Here is a 13,390-nt window from a genome sequence, read left to right as displayed (position 1 = left end):
AAGTAAGCAACAGAGTCACAATTCTGAAACAGCTAACCTTGACCATAAATGTTCCAGGAAAATCGTTCATCGCATCCAGCGTTGATTAATAGATTTATAACCATTCTATGCGGACAGTGATGTGACATCATTGCTTTATGACGGTCAGTGCCTACAACGAAATGCCCAGTGGGGAGTAATGAAGAAAAGTATTTCCATCTAAATAATTCTCTAGTTGATCAAGTGATTTAGGCAATTGCTTTCCACTCTATCAGTATCCTATCATCTCTGTATTTGAGTCTTTGGGCAATTCATTAAATCATCTAATGCTCCCTGCCTGCCACCAAATAGTCAGAACAGAGATTACAGGCTCCTATCAGGAAGTTATCAGTCAGTATCACGGCTGTAAGTTGAAACTGTAAAGTTTCTGTTTGTCATGACGCAGCGATAAGCCATAAATGTGACGAGAGCCGAATGTATATGTATGGCATCATAACTGACCTATGGCTTGATCTGTACAATGATAATCATATATCCGATACCTTAACCGGGGACCCGTGAAGGTCCCGGGATAGAATAGGTCTTCAGCAACCCATTCTTGCCATAAAAGGCGACTATGCTTGTCGTAAGAGGCAACTAACGGGATCGGGTGGTAGGGCTTGCTGACTTGGTTGGCACATGTCATCGGTCATCTGCACATGAGCAGATCGATGCTCATGTTGTAGATCACTGGATTGTCTAGTCCAGACTCGATTATTTGCAGACCGCTGCCATATAGCTGTAATATTGCTGAGTGCGGCGTAAAACTAAACTCACTCACTCACTCTCCTTAACCGGGCAATCGGAATATGATAATAATAATAATAAAAATAAAATATTTTGTACAATACCGTTGTCACGCTGTCGATCTCATCAAATATCTTTACTGTTCTTTCAATAGCAGTGCGAAGCACAAAATGGTGATCGTGACTGTGAGCAAAGATACAATAGTGAAACCAATCTTGTTTAAATATTTTGCGAGTTGTGTGTTTGTCTTCTTCAAAGGTGTTCGCTGTTTTACGAGTTTGCTCCCTTGTTCATAATCTGTTTTGAAGTTGTCCTGTATCTGTCTTCTCATGAGGCAGTTTGAGTGGGAATACGCTTCTTCGGTAGTCTGATGGTAAACTTTCAAAACGAAGACTGTTATCAAAGTCGTTGCGACTTTAAGGAACATCATTGTCAGAAGGTAAATGCTGAAGATGCTCACAGTATCTGACACTTCCGGTAGACTTCCACCAATGACAGACAAGAACACTGCGTACGACAGCACTATGGAAATGCACAGTGATACCTTCTCCCCAGATTCAGGCGGAAGTAGAAACACACCAAGGTTAAGGACGGAAAGAAGCATGACGGGAAGGATGTTGGTGATGATATAATACAAATATTTCCGTTTGAAAACAAATGTAAAAACCAGCTCCTTCTGGATATAAACCTCAGTATATGTATGAACAATAACATCCTTTGATTTATCCAATATTTCCCATTCTCCATTTTGTTGAAACATTGACGATTCAATGTAAACCCCAACCGCTGTCAAATTGACCTGAGAAATTACAGTAACCCACTGAATGAGATTGATACTGCATGTCTGGGTGTCAAATGGAAATTTGGTCATGTCTAAAGAGCACTTAGTACGTTTCTTCAATCCATGGTACCACTGGACCAATCCATCATCATTCACCCTTGCTAATTCTCCGTTGGGAAGAATCAAAGACAGGTCCTCTAATCCATTTGTCAAGCTCAAGTCCGGAAACCACAGTTTTTCCACGGGTATATTTATAAACTGTATACCTCCATAATCACTAGAGTTCCAGGTCAATAGGTCATCTTTCCATTCAAATTGGATGACAGCTGATGAAGCCACTGTCTGTCTGGTTTCGTCCAAGGCTTCCACTGATGCCATGCTATAAGAAACAACTACATCCACGATGTCTTTAGGGCTCTTCCTGGGTCTGATGTAGGGTCTGTAGTGTTCCAGTAGGTCATTATACAAGGTGTACAGAGGACCCTGATCAGTTCCTGACTGTCGAGCGTTCGTAGCACATATCCAGATGCATGTTGCTAGAACAACATAGAGATTGAACATTGTTTCTGACCTGTTCCAGACAACAGACCTGTTTGACAAGAAGTCAAAGTGAGGAAGCTGGCTTGGCACCCTGTCTGATCTTCTACCACCCAGCAGGTGCCCTGACTCATAGATGAATATATGATGGATGTTATACACTGCCTTCTGAATGTACCCACAGGTGAAATTCTGCAATAACAAACTGTGATTAAAAGTGTCTGTTTTACATAAGAGTAAACTTTAGTGATAGAAATGTAACATGGAGAACAACGCTGGCCATATAATAACACTTAACTATGACCAGCTGTGATCAATGTCAATATACCGGCAGTGTGCTCAATAACGTCATTTTTATTGTTGGGATAACTGCCAAGTAGTGCTGAATATGTGAACTGAAAACACCTTTGCGCTCATCTCACCGATAGTACTTCTACTTTAAAATGCCTTTACTGTTATGCATATAGACACATCTCAGTTCAGACAGACCAATTGTTCTTTGCAGAAAATTGGACATCCTGTGACGTCGATCCAAACATGCAAGCCCTCCTTCGTTAGGAAACAGCAGTTAGGAAACAGGGGTGTTGGATTGTCAATGACAATAACTTTGTCACTATGAGAATATGGCACCCGGCGTATTATATGTGTACAGAGTGAGTTTAATTTGACGCCACACTCAGCAATATATTCCAGCTATATGGCGGTGGTATGTAAATAATTGAGTGTGGACCACATTTATATTTTCAAGAGTATACAAAAGCAGTTTGGAATACAGTGACAAAGTACATAGTTCCTGCTCTGGACCAGACCTTCCAGTTTGAGAAGGGATGTTTGATAATGACGGACACATGAGGGACAACAGACAGTGCACAACATAAGCTTACTTGTGTCCGATGACCAAAGGATGAGAGATGAAATACACTAAGCGAGGCCAAATGTGTTGTTGTCCTGAACTGTCAATCAACATAGGAAACATGAGAACATAACTGAAGCACCAAATGGTGGACATAGACCAGCAACTACAAAAGCATTAAGATAATCAATACTTACATTAAAGCTGTAGACAATTAGGAAACCGATTCCAACGGATTAATGAACATGGATATTAATTGATTCGCTCCACCTTGACGAAGAACGAACGCAAGTGATAAATCCATTTTACTGATCTGGTAGAAATAGGCCATCAACGGAGATTACTGGCTCCTTTCATGAAGTATTCATTCGGTTTCACGGTTTTAATTTTAAAAGTTTGTCATGACGCAGCGATAACCCATACTGGTTATAGTAGTCGTTATAGAGCGGGATGTATACGTATGACCTCATGACTGACCTATGTCTTGATCTGTACACTGATGTTCGGCGTGACGAGTGAACACTTTAACCACTAAGCTACCCCATCGGCTCTCAGAGAGAGGTGAACTGTGTCTCTATATTCTTTGGCTGTTCATCTCCAGGTTGTCATACTGGAAACCGGGCTCATGTTGGTTCACCTGATGCTAGTGGAAAATCATGCTTTAAAAATCAAACTTTTTGTCAAGTTAAACATCTGTCAAAATAGGTATCATATAAAGGGTCATATAAAGTCCAGGACTAGGGAAAGAAAGAAAGTGAAATCCCAGATATGACATATGTTGCATTTGGCCACTTTCTAAATGGCATCGTGTAATTATATCTTTTGGCCGTGGGAGCCGTGCCAATTTACACTTATCAGAGGGTTACACAAAGTACGCAGGTCTAGACTACCAGTTGTCCGACTTTCATTTTTGTGAAAGTCGCGGTGGCTGAGCGGGCTAGGCGACTGACTTTGTGTGCTGGCGATTAGGTGCCTTACTCTGAGGGTGCGGGTTGCATATGGGACTCAGCCAAAAAAGTACTAGAATTTGTACATTACTAAGAAAGTGAAATCCCAAATATGACATATGTTGTAGCGAAAGCAGTTTAGTGGTGCAGTCACAATAGTGAACGAAGAGGAAAACACCACATTCACCCCTAATAGTGACAAGAGGTTTAGCCTCTGTTAGAATTCAGTATTCCAGTTCATGGAATGGTTTGTGTAATCACTGATAGTGTATTGCGCCACTGAAAATAATTGTATGCACGAAATGCCTCAAGAACAGGAACTATTTTCCAGTACAAATGGCTTCCTAGTATATAATTCACAAAAGGCTTATGCTGTCATTATGATGCGATTAGCAACTGAAACTCAAGAACATAGAAATATTTACATAAACATTGAAGCACTGAGAATCTGGCCTCACAACAGAAGAACATGATCGCGACATCCACGTATATTACCTTAGAAACATTACACTCACTGCAACCCATACCGCAACACAAATTAATGCCCTGTGACGCTTTTGTTCACCTATAGACATTTTTGTTGACAGGATCCAGGCAAATTTTCTTAACCATAGCGACTTTAGCAAATGCATTTGAGTGAGTGAGTTTAGTTTTATGCCGCACTCAGCAATATCACAGTCATGTAGAGGCGGTCTGTAAATAATAGAGTCTGGACCAGACAATCCAGTGATCAACTGCATTAGCATCGATCTGCGCAACTGGGAACAGATGGCGTGTCAACCAAGCCAGCGAGCCTGCCCTACCGATCCTTCTCACGACAAGCCGAGTCGACTTTTATAGCAAGCATGGGTTGCTGAAGGCCTTTTCTACCCCGGACCTTCACTGGTCAAAACCGCATATATTTTGCTGACATCGTCAGTGGTATCTCCGCCGTTCCCGAAACGTTCCGCGAGGAAAACCTTTTCCTTCTCCAAAGGACAAAAGGTGGATCCTCTCCTGTCGGCAACAGAATGAGCATTATACTGGACCGTGCATGCAAGATAGAAAAAAACATACCGAAACATTAAGTCAATTAATATGGTTTCCTGCAGCTTCTCTAGTTCGCTCTGTTCTATTTTGCCTTTTGCCGGTCTTTTCAGCTCTCGTTATCGCCACGGTATCTTGTAATATTCGGCATAAAATGGAGGATGAACAAGCCGCAAGATGACTCAGAGTCTGATTTACCAGATCTTTTCAGCAGATCCGAATTTTCTCGTGTGAAAGCGAAAATAGACATTACAAACAGCTCTGGTTACACTGAATTCCAATTCTTTGTTTCATAACCAAACAGTATTTACAAATGAATTTTAATTTAAAACTTTGATAACATCGTATTTATTTATTTCTAAGTCGAAGTTTGGGCAGCATACCTTAACAAAGAAATCACAGACTGCCCGTTTGATGACGTAAAATCGTTCACACAGCATCTGGCCCACTTGCTACACCTATTATGCATTTTTCCGCTTATTCAGTGGAGTAACGCACAATCAGATTGATGTTATATCAGTACCAGACCGCCATAGTTTTCTAGCGGCAACACCTCGTTTTGGTATTTCCACGATTCCCAGGTTTCCGTTTTTCAGAGCTCGTTGTACGACAAAGAACGCTGATCGACGTGTTTGCAAGGATTAGAAGGAGCGTAGTGTTGCAATATACAAACGCTTAGATGTGTCAGATCATGCTGACTAAAATCCATCTATCAAGTCAAATCAATTAGGCTAAATAGATTCTGGACTGGTTATCGCATTTAGTTGTGCAGTTGGACGAGACTGTTCTGTAACGTTGACTTGAACGTTGAATAAATGTACAGTGTGGACAACAATAATTACAAGCATTTGGTGTCATGGAACTTATAAACGTACATTCAGTCATTTACAAAATCATGAATTCTGAGCGAAACTAAACATTCTCGACCTTGGACCACTGTTCGCCCGTGGGCCGGCGATAGAGTTTAGATTTGAAGTTTTCCCAAAACAAAATTCATTTCTCCAAAATTAGTATATATTTATTACTACTGCGTGTTTACGTTTGTCAAATCCCTTGTCAGAAAGTAGCCACAGTGCGGAGAGTTTCTGAACTTTTGTGTCCAGAATTCAACAGTGACGTGTTAACATCATAGGTGTAGGACTTATCCATATCCAGGGAAACCTAACAGGTGCGTGTCATCAGCTAGTTCCGGCTTTCCTGCATCAAGCGACAATACTTGTGTTCACACACATTGCCGATGTCCTGGGAAGTGGGAACATAATTCCTCAGCTGTCATCCAAGACTATAGGCTCTGTGGCAATCACTAAGAGATATTCAGGAAGAATGGACTGCCATTCTACAAGGTGTCATTCCTAAGGTTCTTGGCTTGTATTCTTCTAATTACACACACAAGTCAACATATGGGAGTGTATTATACTGACGACATTGTTTTTGTTGGGGATGAGAAAAGGTTCCTCACTGTCTGCAACCATTACGTAAAGACAAGACGTTTTATGGCCATGATTACACCCTCTATGGCCAACAAGAAACCGTTCTGGGAAGCTTTGACCACTGTTGCTTTTACCATTTTGAATATTATCATCACCGACAGCAATTGTCATTGTCTTTTCTACTGTCACACTATTTAGTGCTGACTTGTCGTGATATGTTAGAAAACTAGTGTCAATTGTATTACAAGCTCAGTACCTGATACTTTCACAATAAAGACTTTTTGCGTATGTGTTTGGGTTTTATAGTTTTAACTTGCAAGTAGGCACATAGCAATACCGCAAATTAACACGATAGTCCTGCAGATGTAGTATTTAGATAATGATTCTACCTTTGGCTCTGTGGTTTGTTGCTTGGAAACGTAAATTCAGAAAACAATAGTCTGACGTCAGACAAGAATGATTCAGCATTTGTTATTATACTAAACAAACAATCTGAATCACGCAAAATCAATACATTTGAGCATGAATAAAAGGCTTTTGCTTGTGATAATGCATTCATTCGATTTCAAGCTCCCATGGGTTGTGCAGGTTACGAGAGGAGAAGTCCACTATTGCACGGGGGGTGGGGTTATTTTTAGTTAAAATATTCTTTTATTCGCAGCAACTGTTATTGTTGCACTAGCGAACTTCAATAATAATAATGACCATACTTTCAGCTTTCCGAAGATGTAGTATTGAAAGAATGCATACGAATGGTGTCTTGTTATAGGATCTCTCATCGCATCAAGTACCTTCCATTCTCCCCTGTGAATGAAGGCACCCAACGTTTTAATCACAGTCTGGGACAGACATCATCAGTTCATTCTATGTTCACACAACATGTTTCTAGGTGTGCTCGTTGTCCTTGTGCCAACATGTCATGCAGCAATGTCGGACTCCGAATCATTGCATGTGCCAAAGAACGAGAGTCAACTGTTTAAAGATATCTTCAGGAATTACGACCCTCTGGTGTGGCCAAACCAAAACAATTCTCCGAACTGGAACATTGATGTCTGGATGAGTATCAACTCCTTGGTGGATCTCAATGAAAAGGATCAAGTTCTCAGTCTGTCTGCCATGTTTGGCCTGACATGGAAGGAGCCTCTTCTAAAATGGGACCCGAAGGAATACAACACGGAGGTCATCTATGTGCCAACAGACATGCTCTGGCTCCCAGACGTCATCGTGCAGAACGCCGTTACCAATTATGGCCAAATTGGTAACAGAAACTTGAAAGTGTATCTGGAGTCGACAGGTACCATAATATGGTTCCCTGGGGACTTTTACAAGACCTACTGCAAGGTAGATGTCCGTCACTACCCTTTCGACACCCAGTACTGCAAGATGATCCTGGAGCCGTTGACCTGTGAAAAAAAGATTATAAACCTTGATCTAGCTGAAAAACCAGTTTACCGGATGAATTACGATGAAAATGGGGAGTGGGAGCTGGACAAAATAGTTCCACAAAAGGTTTTACAAGACAAATACCGTAATTTCCGGGTGGAATTCACCTTACACATGAAACGTAAAACCCTGTTCTACATTGTCAACATGATCCTCCCAATAGTGTTCCTGTCTCTCCTGAACTCCCTCGTCTTTGCTCTGCCTGCCAACTCGGGAGAGAAGATCACACTCTGTATCTCTGTTATGCTTTCCTATGCTGTGTTCCTCACACTCGTCAATGACGCTCTTCCCGAGAACTCAGATGGAGTATGTTACTTCAGTGCCTATCTAGCTACTGAAATCTTTCTCAGCATGACGGCCACAATCGTCACCGTTGTCAACCTGGCCCTCCACCACCAAGACCCAAGGTACATAAGGACAACCCGCTTGCTGACATATCTCTTACCGGACAAGAAGATCAAGATCCTTGCTGATGACACAATCAAAGTCAAAACCATTGACCAGGCTCTCGATGAACATGAAGTTGCCACAAGGAAAAAAGTGGTTCTTGGGTCAGACATCGCTGCTGCGGTGGATAGACTCGGGTTTAAGGTGTTCACTATTGTCAACATTGTTGCCAGCATGGCCTTCTTCTGTGCCATGTCCGGGATGTACTGAACCTCCATGTGAGAGTAAGACGTGACACTGACAAGTAAATCGATGATCCTCATTTAAACCATTTTCCTGTTGTGCACTCATAATGTATATTGATACTTTCAATACTTGACTCTCGCCAAACAAAAGAATGAGCATTTGTGCAAGATGTTCATTTACCGTTTACTGGTAATCATCACTGTTTCATAAATTTGTGATCGTTTACTGTTTCATACATTGTGTATTTCTCAACACCAAGTCATTTATAATTCAAGATCTAGAACGAAATTTAATAAGCCTTCCTTTTGTCAGTGTCTGAATTCTATCTGTGGTTCATGTCCTCACTCTTGGTTTTGTTTTGAATGTTGTTCTTACCGCTTATTCTTATCACCAGTGCCCCTTTAAGAAGGTATGCAGGGTTACATCGTGAAAGATAACTCAATGTCTACCAGTCTTTTGATCATAGACTGTCTCTGAAAATGAACGTGATATACAAAATTACTGTCAGTCAATATGGCCCTGTATAGTGAGTAGTGACTGTTTGGTTTCATGTTTGTTTTTAATACAGATCCTTGGCACTCAAGTTGTTTTGCTCTACTTCGTCAACATGACCGTATTTAAAGTGTTTTATAAACTGGTGGTTTATGTGATTAAACTGATCTCGTTGCGGTTTGGTTGAAAGATTGCCGGTGAGAAGTTAAATTCAACTCACTCACTCACTCACTCACTCACTCACTCACTCTCTCAGGACTAAAGGATATCGTGCTGCAGCCTGTATGAGTGGAGTTTCATGCCTTGGTCAGGAGACCACCACTGTGCTGCAGCAGTCAGGGCGTCCCACTGGAACGCGGAAAGTCGCGGGTTCGATCCCTTGCCGCGTCATAACAACACGTCAGAATGCGGTACTTGTTGGTCCATGTCTGACGTTCGGCATTAATGGATACAAGGATCGATCACATCGGAGGCAGTATTATGTGTCTGAGTATGGTATTCACGCTTAATTGTGTCATGATATTTCAGTGAGTTGACACTTTAACGCCAGTTCAAGTCTGGGCTCGTTCAAAAAGCCACACATACACACGCATGCACGTCGTCACATGAACAAAGTATTCTTACGTACGACAGTAAACCTCTATTTCACCACACCTTACCTTGGTCAGCAAAATGCGTGTAGCTAACATCAATTGAACTTTGTTCAACGTGGAATGAGCGAGTTTCACTAGCGACATCCAGAACAGTTTTTCATATACCTAAAGATATTCTAAAGAAAGGTTATTCTTCCCCATGACCATTTCAAAATGCTGAAGATACCTGAAAAATCGACCGTTGTTTAACTTTTATGAAGAAGCCTATATTGACACACGTCAGAATGATGGAAGAGATCTCACTTTATTAACTTCTATGAAACTCTCCAGTGTTATGTGTTGACAGCAGAAACATTAACAGGGTAAACAGGACAACGATTCGAGACTTGATTAGTCGTGGATATGACTTGTGGTGACATTAGGTCGTGGTGACTGAACGACAGGGTCATAGTTGCCGGTGTGAGTGTGAGATCAAAGGAGATGTCAATTATTCTGGTTCAGGTCAAAATATCACTGAAGCTCTTCAGCTTGAATGATTGTGAGTGTCGAATTAAAACATGTTAGCATGACAAAGGAGAATATCTCTATATACTCAAGGTCACAAACGCTTACCTGCCTGATAACTAAGGATCGCATTTCATCATTGAGTCGCCTCTAGTTTCCAGAGTTAAAAATTCCTGACTCTATGACACCTGAGGAAGCTCTTGTGCCGATGGAAGTCTCTCAAAACAGGAGCGACAACTGGCCTTCTTGTTCGAATCCCCACTACACGCAATCGATACCTGACAGTTTAGTCGGAAATTCTTCTCAAACCATGGATGCTTTGTACAGTCCGCACGGCTGTGGCAATATGGTGACGCAAGTGAGCAAGCCGATGTTTCGACTGGCGGCACTCAAGCGAAGTGATCATTTCCTTTCTTCCAGGAAGAATTGAAAGGCAAATTTAAACACAACGTTTGCCATTTTATAGTGAGCTTCCGCTTACTTGCACGTGCATTTTGCTTTGCATGCCTTGGCAAAAATTGCTTCAAACGCTTTTAAAACCAGGGAAAAGGTTTAAATTGCCGCGTGTTTGGCGCTGAAAAATGACAATCACACCAAAATGACATTTTAGAAAGAAAAAGTATATTTGTATTGTTTTGGCTATTTCTATATGAGCCCAGTATTCTTAAAATCACCCATGCGTTTCATGTCTGCATTTCCCTTTGAGTGAAGGAGTGTGTGTGTGTGTGTCTGTGTGTGTGTGCATGCTTTCGTGCACACGTCTGTGTGTGTGTGTGTGAGAGAGAGAGAGAGAGATTCTGTTCTGGGTAATAGTTGCTGTATCTATTGACAATGCATGATTGACCTAAGGTACGTCATATTTAACCTATCTAACAAACGTAAGTAATTGGTAATGGGTCAGTGGAGCGTCACAACATGGACACTAATGCAACATACATTTCAGTAGTTCGGCAATATGACCGACACATCGGGTACGACCACATCACAATGTACTTACATAACTGGAATCACATATTTCTGAAAGGGTGAATAACAATAGGTAGAAATAAATAACAGGGACCACCACACCGGTTGATTATGGTACTCCAGAACGATAATGTTTGAGATTTTTTATAGCGCACTTTCTGTATCTGGATATTAATGGTATACACTGAATGTTAGTAATTTGCTATAAAATGGAATACTAGCATTTCTCTATCCATTTCTTGCCCGGATCAATAATACACTTGCGAAGTACAATACACTTTTCTGTCATTGTAGTCACTGAAACATATTAGGTATTTTCTGTAGTATCTTCAATTGCACTAAATGAAAGGTCCATTTGAGTGTCATTACTAATACATCTAGCTGCAGGTGGCGCCAGTAACATAGTAAGGACATGGAAGTCGTGTTTTCCGTTACCGAGTTGTTTTACATGTACCTATATTGCTTGAATGCAGAACATTTGAAAATGTCTGATCATCAAATACAGGTTTAATAAACGTGGCAATAGTAATAAGTATCTATTCTATGACATAGATAACATATTCACCATTTGGGCATAATGACGACTCAAGGATTAAAATAGTGATAGGTCTTGTGAAACTTAAAGATTCATGGTACCGTGTAGGTCCGGGGTAGTGTAGGTCCGGGGTAGTGTAGGTCCGGGGTAGTGTAGGTCCGGGGTAGTGTAGGTCCGGGGTAGTGTAGGTACGGGGTAGTGTAGGTCCGGGGTAGTGTAGGTCCGGGGTAGTGTAGGTCTTCAGCAACTCATGCTAGACACAAAAGGCAACCACGCTTGCTTAAGAGGCGACTAACGGGGTTGGGAGGTAAGGCTCGCTGACTTGGTTCACATCGATTCTCAATTGCGCAGACCCATGGTCGTGCAGTTGATCACTTGATCGTCTAGTCTAGACTCGATTATTTACAGACCGCCGCCATACAGCTGGAATATTGCTGAGTGCAGCGTAATACTAAAGTCACTCACTCACTAAAGATCAATGGCGACTGCAGCCATCTGAGCATCAATCCAGTGTGTAATATTTGTAATCCACCTCTGCAAGGGCAAAATGCACTTACGATGACTGTTGCCATGGACCTAGCCTAGTGGTTAAAGCGTTCGCTCGTCATGCCGAGGACCCGGGTTCGATTCCCCACATGGGTACAATGTGTGAAGCCCATTTCCTGGTGTTCCCCGCCGTGATATTGCTGGAATATTGCTAAAAGAGGCGTAAAACTAGACTGAACTTTGGCCGGCACAACAGGAGTCACAAGCTTGTTCCAAAGACGAAGATTTTAATCAACAGGTCCAAAACATCATAAGTACAATTACAAAGGCATAACTAAGGCATACCTATATACAACCAGTCTAGATAGTACTGAGAACTGAGGCGTTCTATGACTGAAAGAGCCGACGAGACAAGTCTGCTTTGGCCACTGAATACCTGGTGTATTTATGCTGCATTTCTTAAGACCTCGGTCACAAGCTTCTGACCGAGTGGTTTTGTCCATTTTCATTGTTTTAGGCGTAAACACCTTGTTTGTGTCTATTGAGAGGAGCTGTGTCGATACCTTATTGACTGGACCCAGATTACAGTTTAACACGTGCCAGGTTCAACCCTGGGTTGAGGAGTCTATCGGCAACTTTGTAGTGGTCTGGGTATCACAACAAGATGTTTGTGACAGCTACCCGTGACCTTTTGATGTCATCGGGCTACATGTAGATAACCAGTATGACAGTATCAGTATCATGGCCAGATATTTGTGCACATGCTGGTTGACCGTTGGTCGTATCAGCCCGTATCACCGATGTATTCAGTGGCCAAACTATCTAGCGTAAACATGACCATGTTACAACTTGAACATAGGATATCGTTGATGTCATGGTCGACATCTGTGTCAATGTCAGCCCAAAAGGTCTATAATACTGCTCCAAAGAATGGAATACATGCGATGCCACATCGTACTTCCTTGTGCGATCTGAGATCATGGAACTACAAGGCTTGAAGGACACTGAAGCCGAATGCCCAAAAGATGCGGTGATTTAACATCACTATGGTGTGCCATGATCCTTACACGGTATAAAAGAAATCTGTCTCCTTTCATGTCTCAAGGAATATTCAAAGCACAAAGGACTTAGTTTTAGTTTGGTTATTGTTAATTATTCAGCAATATGTTGGAGGTCGGAAGATAATCGAGTCTGAAAGAGACAATTCAGTGATCAACAACATGAGCATCGAGTTTGATGTGACATGACATGTGACCATCCTGATCTGGGACGATCATTTGTAGCACACGTTAGATGCCCATGTGTACTCAGGTAATGAATTCTCCGTCTACTGCATATCATTGCATGTACATCAGCCACAGTAGACTGGCCTGGATGGAGCCTCGCATCTGTAGGTTCA

At 41.7% G+C, this 13,390-nt stretch overlaps 2 protein-coding genes across 2 annotated transcripts; one reads left to right on the top strand and one right to left on the bottom strand.

Annotated features, from left to right (window-relative positions):
• Window positions 1-901: 901 nt before the first annotated feature.
• LOC137267833 (neuronal acetylcholine receptor subunit alpha-6-like) lies at window positions 902-2,107 on the bottom strand. Its single transcript, XM_067802264.1, has one exon. The coding sequence runs from the start codon at window positions 2,105-2,107 to the stop codon at window positions 902-904; it is 1,206 nt and encodes a 401-aa protein (XP_067658365.1).
• A 5,159-nt stretch (window positions 2,108-7,266) lies between these two features.
• LOC137267832 (neuronal acetylcholine receptor subunit alpha-2-like) lies at window positions 7,267-8,439 on the top strand. The gene has a single exon (XM_067802263.1). The coding sequence runs from the start codon at window positions 7,267-7,269 to the stop codon at window positions 8,437-8,439; it is 1,173 nt and encodes a 390-aa protein (XP_067658364.1).
• The last annotated feature ends 4,951 nt before the right edge of the window (window positions 8,440-13,390 follow it).

This window comes from Haliotis asinina, chromosome 16, assembly GCF_037392515.1.
Source record: "Haliotis asinina isolate JCU_RB_2024 chromosome 16, JCU_Hal_asi_v2, whole genome shotgun sequence".
Taxonomy (NCBI): Eukaryota; Metazoa; Mollusca; class Gastropoda; order Lepetellida; family Haliotidae; genus Haliotis; species Haliotis asinina.
This window is presented reverse-complemented; position numbering and strand designations above follow the sequence as displayed.

Coding starts and splice junctions, on each gene's coding strand:
- LOC137267832 (XM_067802263.1), top strand. CDS start 7,267: ATGTCGGACTCCGAATCATTGCATGTGCCAAAGAACGAGAGTCAACTG.
- LOC137267833 (XM_067802264.1), bottom strand. CDS start 2,107: ATGTTCAATCTCTATGTTGTTCTAGCAACATGCATCTGGATATGTGCT.